This window comes from Molothrus ater, chromosome 6 (genome assembly GCF_012460135.2).
Source record: "Molothrus ater isolate BHLD 08-10-18 breed brown headed cowbird chromosome 6, BPBGC_Mater_1.1, whole genome shotgun sequence".
Lineage (NCBI taxonomy): Eukaryota > Metazoa > Chordata > Aves > Passeriformes > Icteridae > Molothrus > Molothrus ater.
The window spans coordinates 14,448,000-14,472,579 of NC_050483.2; the positions used below are offsets into that span (position 1 = coordinate 14,448,000).

Sequence of the window (24,580 nt, forward strand, 5' to 3'; positions counted from 1 at the left end):
CTGCGCGGGTGCAGGAGGAGGAGGAGGAGGAGGAAGAGGAGGAGGAAGCGGCGTCACGCGCGCGCACCCCCCCCGCCGGCCACGTGACGCCGTGACGCGCGCCGCGCCCCCTCCCTCCCGGCGCGCGGGCCGGGGCCGAGGGGAGGCCCCTCCCCCGCAGCGAGGCGGCGCCGCCGACCCGGGAGCGGAGCAGGACGGGCCGCCGGGGCCGATGGCGGGCGACGAGCGGGCCCCGCGCGGACGGGTGACGGCGGGAAACGGGCCGGGCCGGGCGCGGCGGGGATGGGGGCGGGGGGGCGGTGGCGGTACCGTTTTACTGCCGCGTAACTGCCCCCTCCGCCCGCCGCCGTCATGGCGACGGGGGAGCGGCCATCACGTGACCGGGGCGGGGGCCGGGAGGGGCGCTGCTGCCACGTGACCCGCCGGGGACGCGCGGCTTCGGAGCCGCTGCCCTTGTCACGTGTTGCGGGCCCCACCCCCGGCGCCCCGCGGCCCGTTCCGGTCACGTGCCCGCCCCGCCCGCCCCATGGCCCCGGCGGCGGCTGCGGCCCGACCCCCGTAGCGCCGCTCGCACTCGGAGCAGCTCCCGGCGCAGCCCGCACGGTAAGAGCCGCCGGCGCGGGGCGCGGGGGAACGGCGGCGCCGGGCAGGCCGCGGGACCCGATCCGCCTCACGGCCGCGTTGCCCCGGCGATCCGTCCCCGGGGGCGGCGGGACCGCGTCGCGATGGTGCCGCGGCGGCCTTTGGCCTCCCGCGCTTCCTTCCTGCCCGGCGGACGTGTGACGGTGGCCGAGCCGGAGCTGCGGTGAGGGAAGGGACGAAAGGGGCGGCGGCACCGCCGATCTGCGCTCCCCGGGGCCGCGGGCGGTGGCGGGGAGACGGCAGCGCTGCGCCGGCGGCACTGCTGCCGGGGCACCGGGCTTCGCCCCGCGCTCGGCCCGGTGCGGGCGGCAGACAAAGAGGTGCCGTGGCAGCGCCTTCCCCGCCGGCACCGTGCGCGTGTCCTCGGGCTGGTCTGGTGGCAGGGTGACATCCCTCCCGGAGCGTGGGTGATGCGGATCGGGGGAGGCCGGGCTGGCCCCTCAGCACCGTGCATCCCCCCACGGTGTGCCCGGGGCACTGCTGCCACTCCTCCATCCCGCTGACAGATCCCTGCCACCCGCGGGGCGCTGCTCTGCCCCCGCCCGGAGCTGGCAGCGTCCCTGTGCCGCTGCGGGTCAGACTGGGCCATTGGCACAGATATTCCGTGATTCTGCTGTTGCCTGCGGGGAGCGGAAGCCCAGCAGCAGAAAGGCTTGCATTGATCTGTCAGCCAGTGCCCACCCTGGGCCCGCCCGTGCCCACCCTGGCCAAGTCAGGATTATTTTAAAACGTGCAAACGTTTACTTTATTTCTGCTCAGAACTCGACAAAACCATATGGAAAGAGACAGGAGTAAAGTGCTGGTAACGGAGAGTGTTCAGAACAAGTGTTGTAAAACACAGATGAGAGGTACTGTATCTTAAGATAGGAGTGGTTAGGAAGATTCCCTACAATGGAGGAAAGATAGCTGTTTGAATTTGATGGTATTTCCAGAAGCTCTTTGCTCCCACAGAGCTGGGAGGGGAGTGCTTGGAAGTGGATAAGCACACAGAACATTTCTTTTGGTCTATGCCAACACTGACGCTTCCTGATGGACCTTTTCTATTGTAAACTGCAGCTGAAATTAACATCCCTGAGACAGGTCTGATGACAAGTTGTACGTCATTGTTAGAGCTTCTGGTTGATCCAAGTGCTTTTAGAACTGTTGACCAAGCTCTGTTGCTGGAGAATTTAAAATAAATTGTCTGACCTGCCTATTCATACTTGAACCAGCCGCGGAAGAACACTAATGCTGTAGCAGGTTAAAATTATCACTTAAAGCAACAAAATAACAGCAATTCTCTGTGTGCATGTGACAGTTCTTGCCCTGCACAGCAGCAGTGTCATCATCCATAGTACTGATTCCTGGAAGCTTCAGATGTTAAATGTTGAGGTTATGAGATTTGGACAGGAACAAGTACATCATTGATGGCTCTCTGCTGCATAGTAACCCTTAAATGCCCAAAAAAACCCCAGAAGCTGAGCTGTGTACGTGTGTGCTTTGCTTAGCAAGGATGTAGCCTTCCCTGTAGGAGACAGGGAATGAAATCTTGAAGCAAGATTCCTATTTTAGAATTTTTCCTGTACTTCTTGTAACACAAAGCCATTTTGTTTCCATTAGTGACAGACGGTAACCTTCCTAAATCCCTATTATTAACATTTTTTTTATTCTTTCTGATGTACTGTTCAAAAGACAGCTCAGGGTTTTCTCCATTTTGGGTAATGCTTACTGTGCTTGTGAGTTGTATCATCCCACTGCCACTGTAAATTACTGCAGGAAAAAGGAAGTACAGCAGTGACAGAAAGAAGAACAGCATGAGCCATGTGCTCACCCTCCCAGAAGGTGGAATGAGCCACTTGCGGGATAATTGTGCTCTCACAGATTGCACACTGCAGGGTACTAGAAGGGCTCTGAAGGAGAAGTTGGTAGCTGCTGATTCTTTGCTTCTGTAGTTGAAAGACTGGGTGTAGGTAGGTGAAATGGCACGGTAGAAAAGCAGAGCAGCTGGCATCAGAATGAGCCTGACTGTGGAAATGCTTTCCTTTTTCTTGCTGTTCTGTACAGGTTGAATTCCTTTGTGTTCTGTGGCTTTGCCTCCATTGCATTGGATAATAACGACCTTAAAGGACTATAAAGTAACAAAGGGAGAAAAACACCAAATCCCTAGTCTTGCACAGAGGTTGGTGAGGTTTCCAGTCTCTGAGAGTCCGTGGCCAGCTGCCTTTTTCCAGTAAGGATAAGGTGCTGATGAGACTGCAGACCCGCAACAGGAAACTCCATAAAATGGTTGTGTGAATAGCACTGAAAGGGAATAGTGCTGCTGGGAGACAGACTGTAATGGATTATGCTAGGGAACAGTCCTGAAATCACGCCATGCAGTTTTCTTTGAGAAAGAAGTATCACCAAGGATGCTCTGAATGTGGCACAGTGTGTTCTGGTGACTGCTGCAGTGGTGCTGATGTGAAACCCCACATTCAGCTCAGCATGACTGAACTCTTTAGCAAAGCCTTGGATGGCTGGAATGGTGAAGGAGTGAAGTATAAGTGCAGAGCCCTTTTGCCATTATGTCTTTCCATCTAGTGTGTTAACTCATTTGCACAGGAACTTGTAGGACTTCTGTTGAAGAGAATGCTGTGCTACTGTCCAGATTGTCGAAATAAAATGTCTTGTCTTGCTACTGGTTGGTGTTTTGTTGTTTTTTGGGGTTTTTAAGAAAAAACAAGGTATGTGAATTTAAATGCTTAGAACTACCATTTTGTGATACCCACTAGTAGTGTGATAGCTGATGCAGGTTACAATCTGAACTTCAGTGTGCATCCCATCAATATTATAGGTGTTCTGAAGCACATGCAACATCCACATTAGCATTGGAAAACTATTTTGCATGTCAGTGGTAAAGTTTATGATACACAAAATTTATGATACACAAAATACAGCAACTGGACATATTAAACATTTTCAGCAAAGATGTACATTTTTGATAAGTGTACCAACACTTATCAAAAAAAGATGTACACTTTTGAGAAGTGTGCCAAACTTTGACAGAGTATAGTAATACTCACCATATCTTTTATCTCTTGAAAAATTTTAATGCTGTAGGGTGAACCTGGGGAGAGGAATAACAGTGACTGCTGGGGAGAACAATGCAGCAAGGATCCAAAGTCTTGTTGGTTTGAGACTGCTGACAGAATTATCATTGTGCTGTAGCACATGTAACATTAGTTCCTCAGACTTTGGAGGAGAGGGACTGGCCAGTTGCTGTCAAGTGTACAAAACATTGTTCAAGCCACGGGCAAAAGAATAAGAACACCACCACAATAAGAACACCTGAGTCTTGCTGGGCTACCTTATCTTTAGCACAGTGAACGGAAAATCCATCATTTTTCACATACCTTGTATCCTTCCCTTTTCTGAAATGACTTAGCATCTGCCATTCCCGCTGAAGAAGGGAATTGCTGCCAGTACCAGAGATTTGGAATTCGTCATTGCTTAGCTTCAGTATTCTTCTGAACTAGAAAAAACAGTAAAAGGAGAGTAAAACCAGAAAATTTAGTTATCAGTTTAAATGTAAGATTTGTGGGGTTTTTAGTGGATCAAAAGCAGTATCAGCAATATAATTAGATGAATTCTTTACGTAGGTGGGAGTATTTTGTTTAAATAAATTTGCTGATTCTACTGAAAGAGGGGAGCACATTTATCTGAAATACTCCCAAAATGATATAGGCATGAACAAATAATACTTTAATATAGATAGGAGTAGTGAAAGAGTTACAGCACAGCTAATCAGCTCAACTGTATGTTTTTAACAGCTCGTTGTAGCCACAATGGCAACATCATCTGAAGAAGTGCTGCTGATAGTGAAGAAGGTGCGTCAAAAGAAGCAGGATGGGGCCCTGTACCTCATGGCCGAACGCATTGCCTGGGCACCCGAGGGCAAGGACCGCTTCACCGTCAGCCACATGTATGCAGACATCAAATGTGAGTGAGCACTGCCTGCTGCACTCAGCGTGAGTGCCACAGAGACCTAAATGTCACACAAAGCTCGCCTGCCATGCAGTGCTAGGTGTTGCTACCTCAGGAAGGTTGCAAGAGTCTGGAGCTCTGGCCAGGCTACTCTGTAGCAGCAGAGATCAGGACTGTGGTAAAGTATCACCAGCTTAAGGATGCTACCACAGAACTTCTGCAGTCTTCAGATGTTTAACTTACATCTGCCTGCATTTACTATTAACTTTGATAAACTTCTGCAATAAATTGAACAGAAAAATAATCTATGCCATATGCTTGTAGAGGGAAGGGTGGGAGGAGGATCAAGGAAGCATACAGGATTTTCAGTCTAACACAGAAACTATCTGGCATGTCATCTGTTTAACTCAGTATCTAAAGCTGTTTGGATTTTCATATAAAATGAACTCAGTTTTATTTTCATCCAACAGACCATAGCTTCAGAAGTGTCACCTTCTGTAGTTTGGCCTAGCTGGTAACATTCTGAATAAGCATTTGCTGTTGCAACAGCAGAGTACTTGCAAGTCAAAACTAAACAGTAGATGTCTATAGCATGCTGCCTTTCTGGCTCCAATTAGTGCTCATATATCATGTGCTTTAATGCCAAAGAAGGAGTAAAAAATAAGTTGTGTGTGTCACTTTGTAATGGTTTAGTGATTATTGCTGTTTAAAGTCACATACAGGCACTGCAGCATGATTGAAAGTATGTGATGAATCAGAACTAAGATGATATTTTCTTAAATAGGAAAGTGATAAGAAGTTTAAAAGCCCCATTCACCTATAATAATCAACTTTGTGAAGGTTTTATTTAGCTATTAACTTACACTTAAGCACCTTGTATTTTAAATATGTACATGTATAGGCATTGAAGTATTTTTAACTTAGATGAAAGATGTGCTTTTTGTCACCTGAAATAAAAAAAGGGTGAGATGTTTTTGTAAATTTGTAATAGAGAAGGTGATTTAGTGTTGACATCTGGTTCCTGTCTCCCACTTGCTTTTGAGAAAAGGCTGCTATTAAAAGTTAGGTTAGTGCCATTTGCAGTGCTTCACTAAAGTCACTATAGCACAACAGTCCATAAGCATAGGTGTCCCAGCCTCTGCTCCCTCTGGTTATGAGGATAGGTGCAGAAATTAGATTCTTATGACTCATGAGGGTGTAGTGGTACCTTGGAGGCATTGGTGATTAACTTGGGGAGCACTAGTGGCTAACTGCACTTAGCTCACCACTGGAAACTGGGATCCAGATGTGCTCCTACCCACCCTACCTCTGCTTTCCTACCACTGTCCTTCTGCAGGAGCTGGGCCAGCTGCAAAAACAAAAAGGGGTGCTTTTCAGTGGATCAGTTCCTTGGTTCAGCTTGCTGCACAAACACTAGCAATCATACAAGAAATGCAGCAGGAAGAAGTGGAAAGGGGGAATGAGGTCACCTTTCAGCAGCAGCCTGGATTGCTTCCAGGTTAAAGTGTCCAGGTGATGACAGCCTCATTTGCAGCAGTTTTCTAATGGATGCTGTGGGGAATTCAAAGATGAATCAGGACTCCTAGCAGGAACTGAAGGATATTAAGCAACAGGCTGCTACTGTCTGTGTCTTGTATTTTAGAGTGAACAAGGTGCAGGATTCAATCTAATTCAAGGGGAAGACTGACTGTTCCATTTTCACAACTGCAATTCACATGCAGGGTAATGGTATTTAATTGGATGATGAGAATAACTGCTTATAAGCAAATACTCTAGGGAAAACAGTTTCTTGTATAAGCTTACTGTCTGTCTCTCTGCAATCTAGGCCAGAAAATCAGTCCAGAAGGTAAAGCTAAAATTCAGCTGCAGCTGGTGTTGCATGCAGGGGACACAACCAACTTCCACTTCTCCAATGAAAGCACAGCAGTGAAGGAGCGAGATGCGGTCAAGGATCTTCTTCAACAGCTCTTGCCCAAGTTCAAAAGGAAAGCTAATAAAGAACTTGAGGAGAAGAACAGGTAAAGGGATAGCAGCCTAAAAGTCTGTTGGGTTTTTTCTTCTAACTGTTAGCTAACTATTGTGTATTTCTGTTAACAGTTGTTGTTATTTCAACATCATGAATGATGCAGCATTTGTTTCCCTAGTAAAAATCTCCCTGCTTTCAATTTCGAGGCAGTTCCTTGAGACTTGCATAACTGTCACATGTTGAGACTACACTTGTGTGCTTAGTGACACGTTCTTGAGGTGTCAAGGCAGCCAGTCTGGCTGCCACCCGGTCTTTCTTACCCATAGCTATGAGAGGAGAGCACCCAACTGGCAGCCTGTCTCTTTAGTCTTCTTAAATATATATCTATCAGTTAGAAAAGCTGCTTGAATTTTTTTTTTTCCTTTTCCAGAAATTTTGTGGAGCCTGGTGATTTTTTTTTTCCTCCCCATGAAGCCCCATTTGCTCCTCAAATCTTCCCTGATATTTTATAGACTACTAAATTGTTAGGTATTTTCATGCATCTCACTTGAGAGGCTGCAGTTTGTTATTTGGCATACAGGATGTTTATTCTAAGAAATTGTTTGAGAAGATGTTGAGGACCTAAGTCCTTTTCCCACATGGGCTCTTGAGATACATTTCCGTTCCCGTAACATGTTTGTTAATCCAATCCCTGTGGCCACAGAGCTCTCTTCTCTGCATCTCCCCTGACAAATTTCACTTCATTTTAGTGTCTGCTGTGAATCCTGTGTCTATGGCTTCCATTTCCAAAGACTCTTCTAGCTCTGAACGTAGATTTTTCAAAACATGAGAGCATTGCCTCATGGGACAAACTGGATCTTAAGGAGATTTCCCAGTGGAAGGGCAAGAGCCCTTGTGCTGGAGCTGTGACACAACCAGGATTAACTGGTTCCAGTACTGCAGCAACCACTAGGGTCTGCAGCAGTGCAGCCTGCATTGGCACTGTTCCCATACTCGTTTCTTTATGCTATGTGCCTTTTTTCCTGACAGTATTGGTGCTGAGAACATGAGCAGTCTTAGCTCTGAATCTTTGCCTCCTTAAATGGAGTTTTACAGCATCACACCATGAAGTGTCAGGAGCTTTTCTAGTTACAGAAAAGCCAGAATCCCTGCACCTACTCAGCCGTAGTTTGTTCTCTTGATTAGAAGCCCAAGTCTGGTGATGGGACTTCATTAGCTTAATTGCAACAGATCAGGCAGAAAAGATCCAGCCTGTTGTGGGAGGGTACAACATCCAGAGTCCCCATGGCACTTCCTTCATTTGTTGATATGTGGGAGTTGAGTATGTACCAAAATTCCAAGCTTTAATGAAATAACAAGAATAACAGACTGCTTTCAGCTGCACTAATTTGTAAGAATTGCCACTAATCCATACTTGTGACAATAAGAAAAACTGGAGAGACCCTGCTGGTTAAAACATAATAATCCTGTCACAAAGCTTTCACTTCCACCTCATCCTACTTTGTCCTTAGAGCAGCTAAAGGCTTTCATTCTGTCCAGACTGCAGTTTACCCTTGTTCATCCCTAGACCATGTATCCATAAGACTCCTGGTTTTTTTCATTGTTTGCAATTGATCAAGACCCTGAGTACATGCTAAAGACTGGTGGGTTATTGGCAGATTGTGAACACACGTGCACACTTCCCTGAAAATAGCCCAGTGTGTTTCTGATAAGGTACACAGCTGTAAAACCAGCTGCTTAAGCATGAGTGAAGATTCAGATGCATAGTCTGCATTTTGGGTAGTGATACCTGATATGTGGATGATAACTTTTGTAAACGTTGCTCCCTGGTGGAAGTAGTGACATGGAACGTGTCTCACACTTGTGCTATGTCTGATTATCTGATTAAAGGATGAAGATCCTACTGCTACCACAGAAACATAAATGATCAACCATTGGGGTAATGTGTTTTAAGAGATCTTATCCCATACATATTTTGTGATCTATACTCTTGCACTAGAATAGAGCTCTGTAGCTACTGAATTTTAAGATCTTAAACCAAGAATTGGACAGCACTCAGATCTCCTTTTTTTCTCCCTCATCATATTTCTGTTATGGAACAGCAAGAATATTCATTGTGCTTTTACAGTTCAGAAGATTCCAGTCCTGGTGTGCAAAGACACAAAAGCACCACAGAACATTTCAGGACAAGACATGAATCCCACACTAACTTTTTCTTAGGCATTACTGTTTTCTAACTTTCAGTGTTAACATCCATTTCTTAAGTCTTTTCAGACAAGCAGTGCTATTGACATTGGTTGTTTACACAGTCTTAAGAAATGCACAGCATTTTGAAAGAAAAGTTGGTTTCTGTTCCTTTTGTGAACTTGTGTTAGTTGTGGAAATACTAGTGATTTATTCTACAGTGTTTCAATTCTATTCAATACATTCTTTTACCAGAATGCTGCAAGAAGATCCTGTTTTGTTTCAGCTCTATAAAGACCTTGTTGTGAGCCAAGTAATCAGTGCTGAAGAATTCTGGGCCAACCGTTTAAGCCTGAATGCAGGGGATAATTCTGCAGCACCTAATAAGCAGGATGTGGGCATCTCTGCAGCATTCCTGGTATGTTGAACCTTTACTTATAGGATTTTAGAGCAGACATATTGGGGAAAGTGAGAGTTCTGCTAATGCACTTTATTCCCATATACGGGAACTTTCCTCGTTCCTCAACATGTCTCCGCTATTCCAAGTGTAACGGAGAAAGAAAAGGGTTCTCGCTAATCTTCACCCTCAAAATTTTGTCAGTTTAAGATGCCCAATTTGAACTTTAAATTGCCAATAGGCAGATGATGTTTGTGCTGCTGCTCTGCCTTCTGTAAAACAGGAGTGATGTGAATATATGGTTGCTAGATTAAAATGTATGAGCTCAATAAATTAAAGAGTGTATCCGTGGCAGCATTGACATGCATAAATGAACCTTTCCACATAAGGATTTTATTCCCTCCCCAGTTTTTTAAACCAGTACATGCTTTCAGCTACTTGAAGAACAACTTGTGTATCTGGAAGCTCATTTTCTCTCTCTCTTTCTCTAACTTTCAGTTATTTTACCCATTTGTAGAACCTGTGCTTCAGTAAATTCAGTGCAGTCTAAAAGTAATCTAGGTACAACATCAGGTTGCTCACACAGAGATGTGTTTCTGCTTCTGCAACAAAACTCACAGATGGGACTCTTTAGATGGAATCCCACTTCCACCTTTGTAATGACTGTGCCCACAGTGGATTTGGGAGGGAAAGAGGAGGTTGGAATTGTTTTAATTTAGCTGCTGTACAACCATTTGGTTTTCTTCCCCCCCCCCCCCCCCCCCATGGAAATACCAAAATCAGCTGCCAGACAAATTTGATTGCTCTGATTTCCTGTCTCCCATTATTCTTACACCTTAATGTTAAAAAAACAAAACACAATGAATAGTAAACCCACCAAACCTTGAAAACTGAAACATTCTTAAACCACTTGGTTATCTTTGTGTTCTCTGCATTTGTGAAGAAGAAATTTTCAGATATCTTGTGTGTCCCAATTAAAGTTAAATCTGACTGGCTCTGCTCAGAATATGCGTTAGCCTATGAAGAAGATGGTACAAAAGCTAGGCTTGAGGTACACAGGAAAAGGAGGAAAAGGCAGCAGCCTGTGCAATCATGTACTTTTCCTGTTTCTGAGAACTGGACAGAGCACTCCTCCTCCAGAGCTTCCTAAAGAGATCACTGAGATCTAAGTTCAAAGTTCTGACCAAGGCTAATCCTCACGCTTTAAATTCAGTGTTACTTATCAGTTACACTAAAATGTTTTTAGTATACAACTATGTATACTTATAGTATAAGGGAATAAGGTGTAAGAGCCATAAATCCTTTTTTGTCACTTCATTATAGCCACTAGCTGAACTAGCTGAACTGTTGAGTGAACAATAAAACATGAGGCATATACAGTATGCTTACTTATTTTAACTTTGACACAAGGATAAGCATAAATTAATTAATCATACCTTGTTTTGACCAATGGAGTGCTCTTTGCTTTCTAAAGCCTGCAGTCTGCTTGTTAAACCATCCCTTAAATGGCAGGTATAATAAAGTAATTCATGTTTATTCGTTCATTCCTGATTCTAAAATACCTATGTACGATCAAATACGCTATGGATTACTGGAGGAAGAAGATTTTTGTACCTGCAGCAGACCTTGCTTGTAAGATTCCAGTTCTTTTCCTTCTCCAGTTAGAGAAAGCATCCAGACACGACTGTTTTTTCCCTGTGTGCTTTTTCTCAGGCTGATGTACGGCCTCAGACAGACGGCTGCAATGGGCTGAGGTACAACTTGACTTCGGATATTATTGAATCCATATTTCGGACATACCCTGCAGGTAAGAGCAGTGTTTTACATACCAAACACATCCATTTAAGATTGGTCTTTTTACTGTCTTACTGTAGAAAGACTAAAATGTTCATCTGAGATTTTATTAAATGAAAACATTTGCACTTGTGTTGACTTCTTGTTTTTTAAATTTTAAGTAAATGTTTGATTTCCATGACACTCTCCTACTCAGTGTTCCAATTAATTGTTATTTTTCATGAAATCACCTTTGGGAGGAAAAATAACCTGTTTTCCATCATTTCCCATCCACTGTAATGAACACTGACACTGATTCATTTTGGCCCCTAGTGTGGGGGCAATTCAAGAGTGTTCAGGCTACTGTTACCTGTACTTTTCAAAACTTTACAGGCATAAATGAGTACCTGTTCACTCATGCTTAACTACTGCAATCCCTTCCATTTAATGGGAGTGAATGGAGGCAGCCAGAAAGCAAGGAAGCCATCAAGGAAATGGTGATCTAAAATATCATGTTAAGATTTGTGAAACAGTTTGTAATTGTTCTGGGTTTTGTTCACAGTAAAAATGAAATATGCAGAGAATGTTCCACATAACATGACTGAGAGGGAATTCTGGACACGATTTTTTCAGTCTCATTATTTTCATCGGGACAGGCTCAATACAGGCTCAAAAGACCTCTTTGCAGAATGTGCCAAACTGGATGAGAAAGGTAAGCTGGTTGTCTCTGAAAACTACAGATGGTCATGGAAAGTTAGCTACAGCTTTGCCATTTTGAGCATGTTTCATAGTGAGAGCATTTCTTGGAACAAATTACCTTTGGAAAGTGGCAGCACTAGATGTAAGCTTTACTACAAATTCCATAGCGTGCCATCCTGGTAGATTGATTATGTGCCATCAGTTACTATGGAATAATTCTGTGTACACAATAGGTTTTGTTTGTAGTATGTGCACAATTTACAGCAGGTACAGCTTTTGTAATAGATGGGGTTTTAGTAAATGAGATTCCTATTTGCCCAGATTTTCCAGACGAGTTGTCATCCTTCTTCTCTGTCAGTCTTTTTAATCTGAAATTCTAACATATTATCTGACTCAAGTTTTTTATGAACTTTTGAGATAGGTTTGTGATGATACAGAAATGTGGAGAGTTGGGACCACTTACCACCATTCCATAATATGTATTGAAAGCCTTCTATTAGGAATGCAAAACCCTTCACAAGTCAAAGCTATCACCAGATATAAACTGTCATAGTGCCCAGGCAGGGCAGCAGAACAGTGCCAAAATTAGAAGAAATGCAATTTTGGCTTCCCAGATCCCACTACTATAACTGCATCTCAATTTATTTTTTTAATCAGTGTTCAGTGATGTGTAGAAGTTGGTGAAAACTGGGCTAATTAGTAGGAAGATGTTTTGGAGTAACTTCCCACCCACATTTATTGCTCATTTTAAATGGAACTTTATAAAGGGTTTAAAGTTTTAGTCCCAGTGTTATTTGGGCCTGTGCAGAACCCCTGTCTTCTTTTAAAGATGAAATATAAGCTAATGATCCTGTAGTTATGCTGTTTGTTTAGATACAGTTTTTCATGATTTTTTAAAATTTGTTTCACACAGGATTAAAAGCAATGGTGTCTCAAGGAGTGAAAAACCCTCTGATAGATTTAACAGCTTTGGAAGATAAAACATTAGATGAAGTAAGTACTTGGTGAAACTAAACAGAAAACAAATAAAAAAATCCAAAAGAAAACCATACCCCTTTGTTACTTACATTTAAGTGGATATTTCTTTTAAAACCACTACAGATGCTAATTCTAAAACAAATCCCTTACTAGGCAGGTGCAGTGGTTGGGTACTCAACATTGCTGCTGTTGTGTATGTGAAGGGAAATGGAGACCGTGCCCATGGACCTGTCTGGTCACATCTGCCTTGGTGTGCAGGGTGTAAATACAGGACTTCCCTTCTTTAAAGAATTGCTCTTCCATTGGGCTTTTTAGTCTAAAGTGAACTCTGTTTTTGTCTTACCTTTTACAGTCTGTGACAATGTACAGAAGAGTAGCACAAACCAGGATAAAGTCTTTGATTTGTTCTTACTTTGAACACTGCTACTTGATTCGGCCTAACTGAAGGACACGTAATGCAGTGTTCTTTGTTTAGCTTCAAATACCTTTTTTTGCTAAAATTACAACTAACTTGAACTATTACCTGCCTCCAAGAACAAGTTAAAACAATTCATATCAATGGTGTACCATAATGTGAAGTAACTTACAGATGTGCTTTTCTGCACTTGATGTAACTGAAACTGTTCAGTTGTAGTTAATAATGAAGCTGCATTTTAAAGTTTTTTAGTAGTGTTTTTTTGTATTTTCTTTTTTCATTTTCTTTTTGTGGGAGTTGTCCAAAGTTAGCAGCCTGAAACTGGACCATGAGTTTAGGATAGGTGTGTTTGAAGTGCTCTACAAACTGCCCTGATTTGCTTTTGAGGCTGACTAACAGCAAGCATGAAACTGCCCATGGGGTAAAGTGCCACCTGGCAAATGGGGAACTCTGCCAGCATTCTAAGGCTTGAAGTTTTTTTTGAATTTTCTAGTGGTATCACATCCTCCTGACAGGTATATTTTAGCCTGTAGGGCTGCTGGTGTCCTACTAGATGTTAAAAATCAATCAGTGAAACAATTGCTGTCTTTTCCTTGCCATCAATGCCTGTTTTGCACAGGTTATCCTTAATTTTTTTAAGCTAGTTCAGTTTTTACTTATATCATGGTCTCATAAAATTACCTGTATAAGACTTGTTACCTTCTCTCTGACACCTCTAAATTGCCAAGTGTTAGCAGAATACAATAGTCACTGGAGATTTTTCAAAGTACATAGGGAGATGGGAGGGCAAAAGTAGGAAAACAGTTCTGGATGATGATGATCCAGAGGAGGTGGCTTCCTGACTCAAGGGAAAACAGAATTGTCCTGCTGCTCTGGGAGCCAAGAGGGAATCAATGTTGTTTTCTTTGCAGGGCTATGGTGTTGCTTCTGTGGCCTCCACATCAAATGCCTCCAAGTCTGCTAGAGAAAGCAGCAATGCTGCCATCATAAAACGCTTTAATCATCACAGTGCCATGGTCCTTGCAGCTGGCCTCAGGAAACAGTAAGTTTCAGTGTTGTGTAATAGATTTTTGGAGTAAATTTTAAGAAATTTCCAAAACAGAAGCATATCTTCAGTTATTCATACAACCTTTTAATTTTTTATTAATTATTTTCCTCTAAAAATGAAAATACCTTTAGGTTTCATTTTTCTTTATAGAAGTTTTTCAGAGCTGTTTGAAATGATGACTATTTTTAACTGAGTTATGATATAAAGCAGATTAAAAAGAAAAGAATGGGTCTGCCTTAGATGTCTAGCCCTGGTGAAGGCAGCAGAAGTAGTGGAGATGAGGTCTGGTGCAGAGATTTCCTATTTCCTGCCTTCCAGGAGCAGGTCTGCTGGGGCTTCCTGCAGGGTGGCATAGGTGGATCAGATGAAAGACTGCTCAGGTGCAGTACTCTGCCCCTGACCAAAAACACCCTGTCAGGTCACCTGCTCTACAACTGCTTTATGGACAACCAGCAAGGATTACTACTCTACCCAAATCCTGCAGACCTTAACTGTGAGAGATCTTAGTTAATACTTCCTTCTGTTTGGCTGGGCTCCCTCACATTGTTCTGTTTTGCACAAAGTGTACCCTGCACCTTAAGCAATCTCTTTTGGGCAAAGTGTGTTTGTTTCTCAGAGAGGCACAACAGGATAGGGCTCCTGGAACAGTTGTACTGCAGGGCTCCCAGAGCTCTGCTAATACCTGGTTGCATAACTGTGTATACAAAGTGTTTCTAATTTAGCCATGATTTTGCTGTGTCCCACATGCACTGTTGACATGCTGCTATTTCTGAAGAGAGGGACCAGCACCTTCCCCTGCTGTGGAATTTCCCCTGTGACAAACAGGGTTCATGTGAGGAGTTGGTTCCTTCTGTCTACACCAACTGCTAGAAATTAAGACATAAGGGGAAAAAAGTATGTGACTGTGCATATGAAGTTTTTGAAACAGATGTATTTACTTTGTCTCTAGCTTGTATCTTAAGTTTCCTGTGAGGTGAATTCTTCTTAATGCTGTTTCTCTATTTTAAGAGAAGCACAAAATGACCATTACAGTGAGACCAGCAGTACGGATGGAAACTCCAGGGATTCAGATTTCTTTCAGCCACCACTGAAAAAGGTATAAAGTTAGCTGATGTGATTCTAACTGAATGGAACTGGAAGCTATGTCTCTCAAAAAAATTGCTGGAAGTTCCTTACTTGGTTTATGACACATCTGAAGTAAAACTTTTTTAGCCTTGTTTAGAAGTATATAGAATAACAATCTGACAGCCTGTAAGAAGCCCTGTTTCCTCTGTTAGTAAACACAAATAAGTTACACATTGAAGTATTGTGCTGTTTTTCTCCTCAGTACTGCCCAATGAAAGTAAAAAATTCTAAGATACTTCAGATTAGACTCAGAAATCTGGTTCTTTCCATTTGCTGCAGTTCTAGTTTCAGCCTCCTTCCTTTTGTTTTTCTTTCAAATGCCTGAAAACTTCTAGAGAACATCCATCAGAAAAGGATATTGGTGTTCAAGCACCAATAGTAACCTGCTCAAGTGTGTTGTTTGTGGAGGGGATCATGAAACTGGCACATGACAGCCTTCATCTTAGTCAGAAACTGAAGTGAGGTTGAACTGAGTGTAGTGACACCTGGTGCAGTGAAATACAGGGCAACAGCCTGGTCTAGACTAACCAGAGCAGCTCACAAAGTGAAAGAGAGTACTGTAATTGCTATAAAACTGAATTGAATACTCTTCCTGGAGCTGACAGCCTAAACAGAAAACATCAGAGACTCAAAACTTGGTTACATTGTGAGAAAACCTTGTAGAATATATGTGTTGGTAAGTGTTGAGGTAGTCTTTGACTTTCCTCAAAAGCTGTAAAGTTTTACTGAGCAGAAAATTATATAGCAAGACTAGAAGAAATGTGATGAAAAGGAGACTGAAAGACTAGCAGGAGAATAGGAGACTTCAGAAATAGTTTTCCAGTTGTACAAAGTCTGATGTCACTGTGCTGTTACCTCTCACTGCTAATACTCCACAGCTCTGCTGTCACCAGATAGCTTGGGATAATTACTGTGGTTTTAGTCTTGGACTCCTATGCACCAGCTATTAAATCATGAGTATTTCTGCTAAACTGGAGTTAGATAGACATAAATAGAAAGCACAAATTATAATCTATGTATACCTTTTGGAACATGTTTTGGAAGTGTCAGGGACTGCCTAATTTTAGCAGAATCTGGAGAAAAAGCAATGGTGCCAAGACTTCCAAATGGCCCATCCTGAACAACACTGGGCATCACTCCCTCTGCAGGGTAGGCATGAGTCATTCCATACCTGGGTTTTCTTTTTAGGTTTTAGTAACCCTTCAGCTCAAACTTGATGCAGCAGAAGAAAGCACTGGATGTATGGACTTGTGCCTTCATTAGTAACATGTATCGTTATTTGGCTAATTTTAGGTAAAACTGCAGGAGGCCATTGAATACGAAGATTTATCAAAGAATAATAGCGTTAAAACTATTGCACTAAACTTAAAGAAGTCTGATAGGTAAGTTAAAATAATGCACAGCTATTTCAGCAGAGCCAGTTTAGCAGGGGTTTCATCACAGCCCACACAGGACCAGCTAGTTTAGTCCCTGCTGTGCTACACTCAGGTGTGTTACAACTGAGTTTAGGAACCTAATATGAGCTTTTGCATAAACCAGTTTCCCCTTAAATTTGTAGTTTTATTTCTCAGAGGAACATCTGGAGATCATCTAGTCCAACACCCCTGCCATATTCCATCTTACTTTTCAGAGGGTTAAGTCTCTAAGCCAACCTGAATGACCTTGACATGTAATTTCTGTGAAAGCCTAACAGAGCTCTGTTCACAGTTCAGCACATCATTGCAGCTTTCAGTGGAAAAATGTGTTACATATGAAAATATTTGGAATTCCAAGAAAAATCCTCTCCCAGGCAAAAAAGTGCAGTTGGGATAGTTTGGACTGCTCACTGGTCTAAGATTTTTCTAGTGGTAGTCCTCCTGTTTTCTAGACCTTTGAGTTTGAGAACCATAGATGTAACATCAGAAAAGGAGCAGTACCACCAGAAAGAGAACAGTTCCACATGTGCACCTAACTTCATTTACATTAATTTCAGCTGAAAGTGAATTGCTCCATTCTAATGGTATTTCCAGAATTTGGTGGCAAAGGTACCTTCTCATTGGCAAAATGACAATCACAGATTCAACAACTGAAGCTGTTATTTGCTGCCATGCCATCCCTAACTCAGCCTCTTCCCATGTGGCAATATATTGTACTTTGTCAATAAATAAAGTACTGGTAACAGTTGCAAAGCATCTAAAATTAGAAACAGTAGAAGAACTGTCCAGGAATTTTCTCTTGCTTTACTCTTACTAGTAACACTTTTCCCTTCTCTTTTCTCACCTCACAGGTATTACCATGGTCCAACTCCAATTCAATCACAGCAATATGCAACTAGTCAGGATATAATTAATTCATTTCAGAGTATTAGACAAGAAATGGAAGCATATGTACCCAAACTAACTCAGGTATGGAAATATATTTTAAAATGCCCCTCTTGATCTTAGCTTAGCCTCTTACTTTCTATACAATTTTGTGTCTTGTGTCAATTGAAGTTTACCATGAAAAATTAAAACTTCAGTAATCTCCGATTTCTGTTAACTGATTTATTTTAAAGGTTTAGATGATACCTTTTGAGCTGTTAAGTTTAAAATCTACACTAGAGGAAACTGAGTCATTGCTGATGCTCAGTTATATTCTTCTGTTCCTTCTTTCTTTTGAGGAAACAGTAAAGGTATAAGGTAGTAAAGGAGGACAGTCATGCACAGGCCAGTGTATTCATCCACCCTGAGAAGTTTAGGAGGTTACAGTGAGCAGGTTTTCAATTGAACTGGCCTTTTGCTCTTAAATGCACTTAGGCTGTCAGTGTGCTGTGGGCTGCACAGAAGCTCTGTGCTGGCACCTGGAGGGCAGCAGAGCCCTGTGGCCAGTCTCCCCAGCCAGCATCTGAACTTGGCTGTTTGTAAACCTAGTTTGGCCCTGAGTAAAGCAGCCACAATTCTGCTACACTTCTGCATAGTAACAGTACACTTCTGTCTTATTTCAGAGTAAGTGCACAGCCTGTTCAAGGTCTAGGCAAAGAAAAGGTTACAATTAATTAGAGAGTTTTCACTGCAAACAAGCTATAGCACATAATTCTGGAAAAGAGCAGAACCTGAACTTCCATGTAGGTGTTTCTCTAATCTTATTTTTAAAAGAATTTATTAGAAAAAATGACGTGAAATATTTGTTCCCTTTCTCTCCAGGTTCTTTCAAGTGGTGATGCTGCCAGCACTATTGCAGTCCTGTCACCTGGAGGAGCACTTATGCAGGGTGGAACACAGCAAGCCATAAACCGTAAGGATTTGGGGTGTCTAATGCTTTAATTGTATCCTGGTGCATTGCACAAAACTAGCTGGCTTGCTGGTTCATCTCTCCCTTAAACATGTTCCAGTGATAAAGGAAAGTATGGAAATGTGTAGCTGGAGTAGTACTGGGTTACAGCAACAAAAGAAAAGCACCATGCCACCACCAGCTACACCATGGGGGTGGTAATGGCTACACCAGTACTGAGGCAAGTGAACAAGAGAACATTTTACACAGCAAGTAATGAAGGAAACACCTGATAGATACCAAATTATCTTACAGATGTGGGGTTTTACTTGTTCAGCTTTTTTTTTTCCCCTGGATTGTAGAATATAACATACTCTGAAAACTCTTAAGGAAGCAAAGCCTAGATAATAATCTGAAACTAAGTTTTTTGCAGCCTGCATTTAAGATTCACAGCTTGCTGTGAAAAAAGGCAACTTTCTTTGTAGACTGCAAGGGCAAATCAGACAGCCTCTCCTCCTCACACCTCCATTCAACCACTCCTTTCCCTATTGCCACATTGCTGCCAGTTTGAGTTCCTGTCTCTTCAGTCTCACAGCAGATGAATCCCTATTCTTGGGATTTATTACAGTTTTCCAGTTTATCTTGTGTTACTTAGTCTGAAAAGCAGCAGAAATTAATTCAGGCAGCTGAAAAACAAGTATGAGTTCTTTATGGTACTGAAATAAAAGGAATCAGCAAGCAGTGGTGAGGATTTCTTAGCCATCCTGATTCACATATAGGGTGCTACACTTCACTTCTTTGAGCTTGACCACCACTTTGTTTTAACAACCTCATCCTAAAATTTGATATTCACTGTTTAGTTCACTGTGCTCATCCTCAGTGACTACTTGTACTTTTTGTTGGGGTTTTTACAGCTGTGGCTCTTTCCTTGTTCTTGAACCCTGTCACCCTGTCTTCTCTAAGAGTGTCTGGAACACAGTTCTTTTTTCCTGTCTGGATTTTTCATTTTTCACATGCTGTAACCATATTACCAACATAAGATAGAAGGAAGAACTTGAAGTACCCACCATAGAGTTCTTAGCACTGTGCTGTTGGGACAAGCCAGCAGCAGCACTGCCATGTTGTTAGAACAATACAAATATACTACTTCTATGCCACACAGTTAGAACAATACAAATATACTACTTCTATGCTACACAGTTAGAACAATACAAATATACTGCTTCTAATCCTGGATTAGGTTTGGTGTCCATTCTTTGCCTGGCATGGATCTTCCTAAATAATACGAGAGCTTCCAAGTTTAGAGCCGTAAATAGCAGCTGACCTGATCTAACAGCTGCTGATAGTCTTGATCTAATTGCTGTGAGACATCTCAGTGTCCCCTCCCAGCCAGTCATTCTGTGTAGTGGAAGTGTACATCACTGAGCTCCTTTGTTAGCCTTAGTTCTCATTTTTCATGGGATCCTTTGAGTGATGTGAAAAACCCCTTTTTCCTGTTGCAGAGATGGTGCCAAATGACATTCAGTCTGAACTAAAACACTTGTATGTGGCAGTAGGGGAACTGCTACGACACTTCTGGTCCTGCTTCCCTGTTAACACGCCATTCCTAGAAGAAAAGGTAAGGCAGAGCTCCCTCTTATGGCCCTGGTTATGATGTGGTTTACAATGGCTGTCATTACTGAAGTATGGAACTAATACACATGCATCAAATCAGTACAGCACCTACTCATCCCTAGAAATGAAAATCACAAAATAACATGAAACCTTATTTTTCTCGGTAGTTCTGCTCGTACTATTAGTTAAAATCATCCTTGTCCCTGCCTGCCTGTTAGCTCCTTTCAGGAGCACTAGCTGTTAGCCAGTTTCAAACAGAATGGGCAGCTCAGTTGCAGCTGCAGGGTTCTCATTCCAGTTCAAAACAAAAAAACTAAAGCCTCCCTTCCCCAGCTCCAAGAAATAACCTCCACATTGACAGTCCAAGCAACTATCCCTTATTCTTCTATCCATTGCAAAATCACTGTCATACCTTCAGAATACACCTCTTGAGAACTAAGTTGCCTTCAAGGACAGATGTTTGTCTACAGCCAGGTCTATGACTGTAACTATTTTTCTGTTACTTTTGAACTCACATGGATAACAAAGATTAAAATTTGCATTCAGATACATTTGCATATCTGCTGCAAAATCAGGCCTGAAAATCCAGTCTTTGCTTGCAAAAGAAAAACATTTTGTGAATATCTTGTATCTATTGATAGTGTTTATTAGAGGTAATAATCAGAGTGGCACACTGCACTTTCAGTCATACTGCACTTAACTCAAAAATAAATACAGGGAAGTGTTAGAGACCAGATATTTTAATAACTTTCCTTCCTCAAACTACACAAACTTGAAGTAGCCCCCAGAATTAGTTATAAGGTTTTGTTAAAGGAAATGAAACTTTGTCTTACTGTAATTCTTCAGTATTGTAATACTGGTTTCTGTCTCTCTCTCAGGTTGTGAAAATGAGGAGCAACTTGGAAAGATTTCAGGTTACAAAGCTCTGCCCATTCCAAGAAAAGATTCGGAGACAATATTTAAGCACAAATGTAAGGCGAAAGTACTGTTTAATTATGTGGGTGCATATTAATAATTTCATTCTTAACTATGAGAGGATGATAGGTTTGTTACTTCTTATCCTAGGGCATTTTAATTTTTTTGTTGACTAGGAAATGGACAGAGGGAAATTGGGTACACACTTAAGCAGTTGCCTCTCCCTGTCCAGTTTGCTGACTGATGCCAGCAACTGACAAGAACTGTAACCTGAAATTACAGGAGTGATAGAAAGAAAAGGGGAAGTCACGTTTCATTTTTCACTTCCACTATGTAGTAGAACTTGAGCAACTTCAAATCTGACATGGGGGGAGAGTTCTGAAGTGGTCACAGACTAAATAATACCAGAACAGACAGAACAATGGTGGGGTCACTTCCCCCTTCCCTTTCAGCTCAGCAGCTCTCTGCACTGCTCCCTCTATGGATATTTTACAACAGAGCCTCAGATTACTCGTAGTGAATAAAAGCAAGAATGCTCCTGAAAGGAAGGGGAGGGGATCTGTTTTCCAGCAGCTGGGACAATGTTTTCTCCCTTTTCCTGTTTCAGTTGGTGAGTCATATAGAAGAGATGCTGCAGACAGCCTACAATAAGTTCCACACGTGGCAGTCCCGGCGCATGCTGAAGAAGACGTGAGGGCACATCCTGTACAGGTCTGAGAGCAAAGCCTGCAATAGGGTAGGACTACAGCCTAGGTATGTGCAGATCTTAGAGTTCTTGCAGGAAGACCTGCAAGCTGTGGACTTCTGGAAACGATGCTAACTGAACTTGCACATTTTTGAAAAAGAACTGAGATTAAACTTGAAAACTGGGGAGAAAAACAAGAAAGAACCAAAACGGAAGAGCTGAGGCGCAAATATATTTAAAAGACACTGTTTACTGCAGTTACTCAGGAACTGCTTTTGATTTGCATAAAAAGCTGCTTTCAGAAATAAAAAATTTAAAGAGGGTGTATTAATAAAATTTGTTTTTCTGTCTAATTTTTTTTTAAGAAGTGTATGGCACAGGGTAGATCTCAAAAGTTTTTCTTCACTGGATTCTGACATTTTCTTGAATTCTGTTTGTACTTCCTGCAACAGTTTAGCAATGATGTTTTAAAACATAGCTGAGACTGTTTTTGCTTCAAACATCTGGGAGAGTGTAGCTGTCAGAAGACAAGCTCCTGCCATATGTTTCCCCACCAATTGGAAGCAAGAGACATTGCACTGAAAGCTGTTCATGGTCTGGGGTCCCTAAAGGTACACAGGGGCAAGCTTTTGCCTGAAGTCTACGATTTTTATGCAAAAATTTTTCAGCCATCAGTTTTGCATGTTTCCTTTTGAGTGCAAGTGTGTGCTACTGCAATCTTTTTTTTTTTTATGGTGGCATTTGTTCTGAGGAGAGAATGCATTTTTAAAAATGAAGTTAAATAAAGTTTCTTACAAAAGAAGTCATTTATTTTCAATTCTTAGGCATTTTTTATTTCTTCTCCTAAATCTGTTTTCCTTCACCCTTCCCTTTTGACTATTATACTGTTTTTGGCGAATTGATAATCATTGCAAAGAGAAAAATGTCTTATTTACACAGTGTCCATAGATATTGGGAATCTGTGCCATACTTTGTTCTAAATAGAATCAGTTCAGTTTCAGACCAACTTGTCTTCTATTAAATGTGACTTAAGTGCAAAGTAACTCCCTTTTCTAGAATATATGCAGTTTAATGACAACCTTGTATTTTTTTGTCACTTTGACTGGACAACAGCTCAGTATGGGCTACTGAACATTTTTTTACTTCAGATTAAATGTGACTGTTAAAGATGCATCTACTACAAAGACAAATCAGACTGACAATATGTATTCAAAGCAAGCACAGCAGTGTTTAGTACAGCAGAAGAAATTCCCCAAACCTGCATGATGGCTTAATACTATATTTTGGTATGATGCTAAAACATGGTAGTATGATGTTGGGTGGATAATTTTTGAAAATTCCTACAGCAGAAAAGATGTATTGGTGTAGCCAAGTTGGGTGCTTGTTCTGTGCAGCTGCTCAGTTTATGCAAGAGGGGTTTTTTCTTTAACTGGTGCATGGAAGTCAGTGGCTTCTTTTGACCCTTTTCTTTCAGATTTCTGTATTATGCTATAATCTTTTGGTAAAAGCTGAGTTTCAGTTAAGCATCATTGTCTGCACCAAAGTCCTGTTCAGAGCTGTGTGCATATTGTTCAGCCTCATTCCCTGTGTGCTGCTGCAGATCCATGCATGATCCTTGCTCCGCGCCGTCCGCGTGGTTCTGCTACAAGAAATGACTGGGCTCAGCCCCAGATGCCCACTGGCTTGACAGGGTCAAAATGTCACTGGGAATAAAGAGATGTACTACAGCATTTGGGGGATGAGGTGCACATCTTGTCAAGAGTTACCTCTCGTGAGAACTAAACTTTCTCTAAAATTTAGGCTTAGGGTGTGGCTTTATGAAGCTGAATCCCCTTGCAAGTGCAGGCAGCTCCTAGCAAAAAAAGGGTAGTTTTGTTCTCCCCCGATCCAAAGCATTTGGTCTAGCAATTCTGGGGCCAAATTCCAGCTGTTCCTTGAAAGCTAGCACACCTTCCATCACATCAGAGGGCTAGGGTCAAGAAAACAGGTCTGATTTACATTCTAATTGTGCCTGAAGCTATAAACAACACATTTAAATATTAGACTGCACTGAGACTTCATTTAAATCCTAGGAGAGATTTGAATATGGAACTAATTCACCTTTGATTGGAATGTATTTAGTGTTCCTGGAAAGACTGGGCAAAATGGTTAACATTGTGAAAAAGTGTCAGTGCATCACAAGAACATTTTACAGCTCCAAGGACTGATGTTTATAACCATTTTGGGGATGATATTGCAGTAGCTTTAAGTTATAATAATGATATCAGGCTATCAAAATGTACCTTAATGACCAGAACTAGGGGGAGGAGGACTATGATACTAAATTCACCAGTTTTGCCTAGAGACTGTATAGGCAAGGCTGCTATGCACTTCATATTGCTTTTTCAGGTATTGTGGCAATAAGGCACAGGCCCCTCCTCAAGTAAAGGGAGGTAGACTAAATATTCTTTCTACATTGTGTTCCCCTTTTCAGTAGCATGGTCCAAAACACAGATTCATTCCTTAAATTTTGAAACTGAATCATCATGCATTATATTACTATTGGAATCTTTATACTGACTTGTATTTTTAATGAGAATTCATAAAACTTGTATCATTGGCATTGATCTAAGATTTGTAGAATAAACCCTACTGAATTCTGAAGTGAAGTCTTTTCTAATGCTTAGGCTGCGTTTTCTGATTGAATTAAATCCCTAACAGGCTCTGTTGATGTCTAAATTGAGAGAACTGTGTGTAACTGGCTTAGCTGTCCCTTGGTGCTGATAGGTCAGCAGCAAAAGGGTTACAATATAATTACTGTCAAATTGTTCCATTTTCAGGACTCTACACCATTACTAATGCTACTGTCCCTCTGTTCCCTATCATATAAAAGCCACTTTAAGTCTCCAAGGATTAATACTCTGCTTGATCCATATATTGATGCAGCAGCTGTTGGTTCAGGAGAGCTGCACAGGAGCTTTGTCAGTCAC

The 24,580-nt window shown here is 41.9% G+C and overlaps 1 protein-coding gene and 1 long non-coding RNA gene across 2 annotated transcripts; one reads left to right on the forward strand and one right to left on the reverse strand.

Annotated features, from left to right (window-relative positions):
* The first annotated feature begins 138 nt into the window (after positions 1-138).
* GTF2H1 (general transcription factor IIH subunit 1) lies at positions 139-24,259 on the forward strand. Its single transcript, XM_036384146.2, has 15 exons — positions 139-603; positions 4,431-4,599; positions 6,410-6,602; positions 8,990-9,152; positions 10,845-10,938; positions 11,467-11,616; positions 12,517-12,596; positions 13,908-14,038; positions 15,053-15,140; positions 16,463-16,551; positions 17,436-17,553; positions 18,331-18,421; positions 19,900-20,015; positions 20,890-20,982; positions 21,534-24,259. The coding sequence occupies exons 1-15, from the start codon at positions 352-354 to the stop codon at positions 21,618-21,620; spliced, it is 1,914 nt and encodes a 637-aa protein (XP_036240039.1). The 5' UTR covers positions 139-351; the 3' UTR covers positions 21,621-24,259.
* On the reverse strand, positions 3,652-10,850 carry LOC118687268 (uncharacterized). The gene is made up of 3 exons (XR_004980314.1): positions 10,746-10,850; positions 4,014-4,132; positions 3,652-3,727 (listed from the first exon to the last, which is right to left on the reverse strand). It is a non-coding gene; the product is annotated as an uncharacterized LOC118687268 (long non-coding RNA).
* Positions 24,260-24,580: the final 321 nt, after the last annotated feature.

Coding starts and splice junctions, on each gene's coding strand:
- GTF2H1 (XM_036384146.2), top strand. CDS start 352: ATGGCGACGGGGGAGCGGCCATCACGTGACCGGGGCGGGGGCCGGGAG. Junction 9,153..10,844: donor GCATCTCTGCAGCATTCCTG/GTATGTTGAACC, acceptor GCTTTTTCTCAG/GCTGATGTACGGCCTCAGAC. Junction 15,141..16,462: donor TTCAGCCACCACTGAAAAAG/GTATAAAGTTAG, acceptor GGCTAATTTTAG/GTAAAACTGCAGGAGGCCAT.